The 3,846-nt window shown below is 26.1% G+C and overlaps 1 protein-coding gene across 1 annotated transcript; it reads right to left on the bottom strand.

Annotated features, from left to right (window-relative positions):
* Window positions 1–1,738: 1,738 nt before the first annotated feature.
* Window positions 1,739–3,661, bottom strand: ENU1_027040 (WD domain, G-beta repeat-containing protein; the record flags this gene model as incomplete). The annotated part of the gene is made up of 1 exon (XM_008857179.1): window positions 1,739–3,661. One exon carries the CDS (start codon window positions 3,659–3,661, stop codon window positions 1,739–1,741), a length of 1,923 nt encoding a protein of 640 aa, XP_008855401.1.
* Between the last annotated feature and the right edge of the window lie 185 nt (window positions 3,662–3,846).

The following is a 3,846-nucleotide window of genomic DNA, read 5'->3' as shown; positions in this document are numbered from 1 at the left end:
AGTGTTAAGGTATTCTTCATCATTTTCTGTGTGAATAACATCAATAATAAATAATAAATATATATTATTTCTCAGATAATTTAATTATTTTTATAATTGAATAAATTGTATAAAATATCCTTTTTTCCTGGATAGTTGAATAAGCCTTTAATTCCAAAACTAATAATAATATGATTGCCAACAATGGTATGTTCATTCAATAAATTTTTAATATACGTTTAATTAAAATAGTACTACAAAAATTTATTGACAATGAACAAAATTTATAATGAAAAAATTTGAAGGTGTTAAAATAAAGAGAAACAAAGACTATTATTTTGTCATCTTCGAACAAAAATATGAAATTACGTTATATAGAGCTTTTTTAAAGAGTAACAAACAATAATAATTAAAACTATAAGAAAAATAAGACAAAAAATTACTAAACAGTTATCTTATTATTGTTACTTCTTTTTCATATATGTCAACAAAAATTATTTTTTAAAAAGAATTTTTCTTGATAAAAAGTAATTGTAAAATATACCCATTAATTTAGATTATATTTAACACTTTTATACCTTAAAGTATTCTATTTTTTTGTAAAAAAAATATTAAAGATAGAATAAAAAAGAAAATAATAAATAATTTCTATTCGTAACGTTGGTTAATATTTATTTGAAAAAGAAATAATTTGAGTTAATTATAAGCGTATTTTATTATTTATATACTATTTGATTAACATTATTCTTATTTTTATAGCTAATTTTTATTAAGGGTCTGACCTTATTATTGGAATGAAACCCTCAAAGTCCTATAATGATAAGTCTTTTGAAGCTTTTTTGTAATTGAAAAAGAACCACAAACATCAAATATTAAAGGGTATAACCTAATCATTTCTGTTATGATATTTTTTTTGTCAGTAATATTATTAAGTCCTAAACCATCCTTTGTCCATTCAAAAAAAGATGGAGAAACACATGAAGCAATATTTTCTATAATAATTATTTTATGTTAATAAATTATTTTATAAAGAAATATAACAAACCGCACCCCATTTGATTTATGTCTTGTTGAAGTGATATTTGATAAAAGAAGTTCATAAAAAAGATTAAATACTTTCTTTTTATCGGGTTTATTCTTCTTAACTCTAATTTAAAGGCAACAACAGTTCTTTGTATATCACCCTCATTCATTTGCTTAAGGATATTAGAAAATATTAGCATTTCATTTTTTGTTATTAATGGAGATGGTAAATTTTTAACAAATGACAATAGTACTGATGTTAATTCATGTGTTATGTCACGACCGTCAGTGAATTTTGTAAAGCTCTCCTTTTTTGATAATTTATGTTTTATTTTAGAGACTAAATCATAGTCACCAGGAGTTCTTATTACCCCAATACATTGGTCTATTAAATTAGTATAGTCTTTATAAACATAAAAAACAAACGGTTTAGTATATACTCACTCATGCCTATAAAAAAGAAAGGAAAGCCATCTTTTAAATAGTCATCGGGTATTTTGTCTAGCTCAATACCAAAAGGTTTCTCTTCTTTGTTACCTTTTTTGTTTAAGTATGAAAGTAGTTTCTTACTAATAATGCCTTTCATACCTCTTAGTATAAGCAGATTAAAAGAGAAGATCTATAAGTTTTATTTTATTCTTTCTTTGAAATATCATTCATGTTTAAATATTTAGTATTTTTTATAAATAAATTATTATAAAAAAATCAAAAAAAAAATTATTAATGATTGAATAATTTAGTTATTTTGAGAATATGACAACAATGACTTTTGTATTTTTTCTGACCATTCTTCAAGTAATGATAAATTAGTTTTTTCTTTTAATTTAATTTTTTCAATAACTCTTAAACAGTTCCTTAAACGATTATAGTCAAGATTTTTTTGAATTATTGAAACGTATGTTTCAATAGTTTCTTTAAACCTGTTTTCATTCCATATCATAGGCAATGTTAAAAGACTGCACTCTAGTTCTGAAATCATTTGTTCTTCTGTTAAATTTTTCAAACCTTGTTGAATCATGATAACATCATGGCTTTCTCTTATTATAAACTCAACTTTTTCTTCAAATTGAATTAATAAACTATTACTTTCATCATAGTACTGTAATCCTATAATTTTTCTTTTATCAGTCTTTTCAAGAACATTTGATATATTAATTTCTTGAACAAATTCTAAATGTTTATCTAAAATAATAACTCTGTCTTTCCCTTTCAACAAACATACATATTTCTTTGAAAAGAATAAATTATAAAATTCTTCATTTTGAACCTTAAGAGGAACTTTAAGAGAACCACATCTATTATCTATCATTATAATATTGTTATTCCTCAACACTATAACTGTTCTTTTTCCACTACTTTTAAGAAATTTAATTTTATCTTGAAGTAATGTTCTCCATTCGACAATGCTAGACTTTTCATTAACACAGATTAATTCATCACATACCCCACCAGGCTCTACTTGAAGGAGAATACGATCTCCATTTTGCCTTTTCTTGATTTGTAATGTCTGTTTTATTAAAGGATATTCACTTTCAATATCAGGTGGAGGTTGTGTTCTATCATTTTTTGTTTCTCTGATCAATTCTGTTTGTTTATAGAGTATTGTATTTTGTTGACTCGGAGTAAGTAATTCACCTTCACCTTCTTGTTCATTCAATTCAATAACATCTACAGTCCCTTCTGTTCCAACTATAATAGCCATTTTATTAACCCATACACAGTCTTCATATTTTCCAATAGTCCCTCCACGAATTTCATCAAGTCCTTTACCAGTTCCTTTTGTCGTCCAAAAACAAACTTTATCATCCCCAACCGCCATGATCAATTTATAAACTTTAGTTTTCTTTTCATCTGAAAGATGATATCCTCTTGAACATATCCTTACGGCACATCTACCTCTTCCCTTTCCTGTTAATAAAATCATTTGGTCAAGTGAATGTCTTTTCAAAACCATTAAGCAAGGAAGATTTCTTGATGTATTATATCCAACAACCATTGAACCATCATCACTCCATGAAGGTCTTCTCCAATGATTCGGTACATCTAAAGTCTTTATTGGAAATTCTTTTATTTTTTGATACGGATTAACTTTCCATAACTCAAAATTATCTGAGCATTGAATTGCAATGTATTGACCCAATGGATCCCATGAAACTCCTTGAGCACATTGATGACTTTCCTCTAACATTGTTGTTGAATGTGCCTCATCAAAGAGTGTCCAAATGATGACATTTCCTTTTAAAGTCACAACAGCCAAATATTCTCCTTTAGGAGACCAACTTATATCCATAACCTCATTACCAAAATCAAAACCATCAACCATCTCATATTCTTCAAATGAGATATTTCCTTTTTCATCATAAATTGGTTCAGTTGATACACGAATAAGTCGGAAAATACCAACTTTCCCTGTTGCACTTGCTGCAGCTATTAACTCTCCATCAAATGAATATCTACAACAATTAACACTTTTATCAACAAAAATACTTGAAAAAAGTTTTGGTTGTTTTGAAATATCACTTAATGCTGACGCATTCCATACTTTAACATATCCATCACCACCACCAGTGATTATTTTTGTCTTATTTGGATTAACGTCAATACAATTAATGGGTTTACCTTCATGCTGGATCCATCCTAATTTGTGAAATTTTCCCATGATATGAGTAACAACTTTTTTCTTTTTTTTTCTTTTTTTTCTTTCTTTTTATCTTTCATTCTATTTTTATAGTAAATTTTATTAAAATTTATAATTTAACAAATTTCTTTGTTTTTCAATAAGAAAACCAAAATATTCAAAATAGAAGACGTAATTTAGCAAAGCTTTGTAGTCAATTTACCAGC

The sequence above is a fragment of the Entamoeba nuttalli genome, assembly GCF_000257125.1.
Source record: "Entamoeba nuttalli P19 unplaced genomic scaffold asmbl_2474, whole genome shotgun sequence".
In the NCBI taxonomy this organism is placed as follows: Eukaryota; Evosea; order Mastigamoebida; family Endamoebidae; genus Entamoeba; species Entamoeba nuttalli.
The sequence above is the reverse complement of the archived record's forward strand: the minus strand, read 5'-3'. Positions and strand labels throughout refer to the sequence as shown.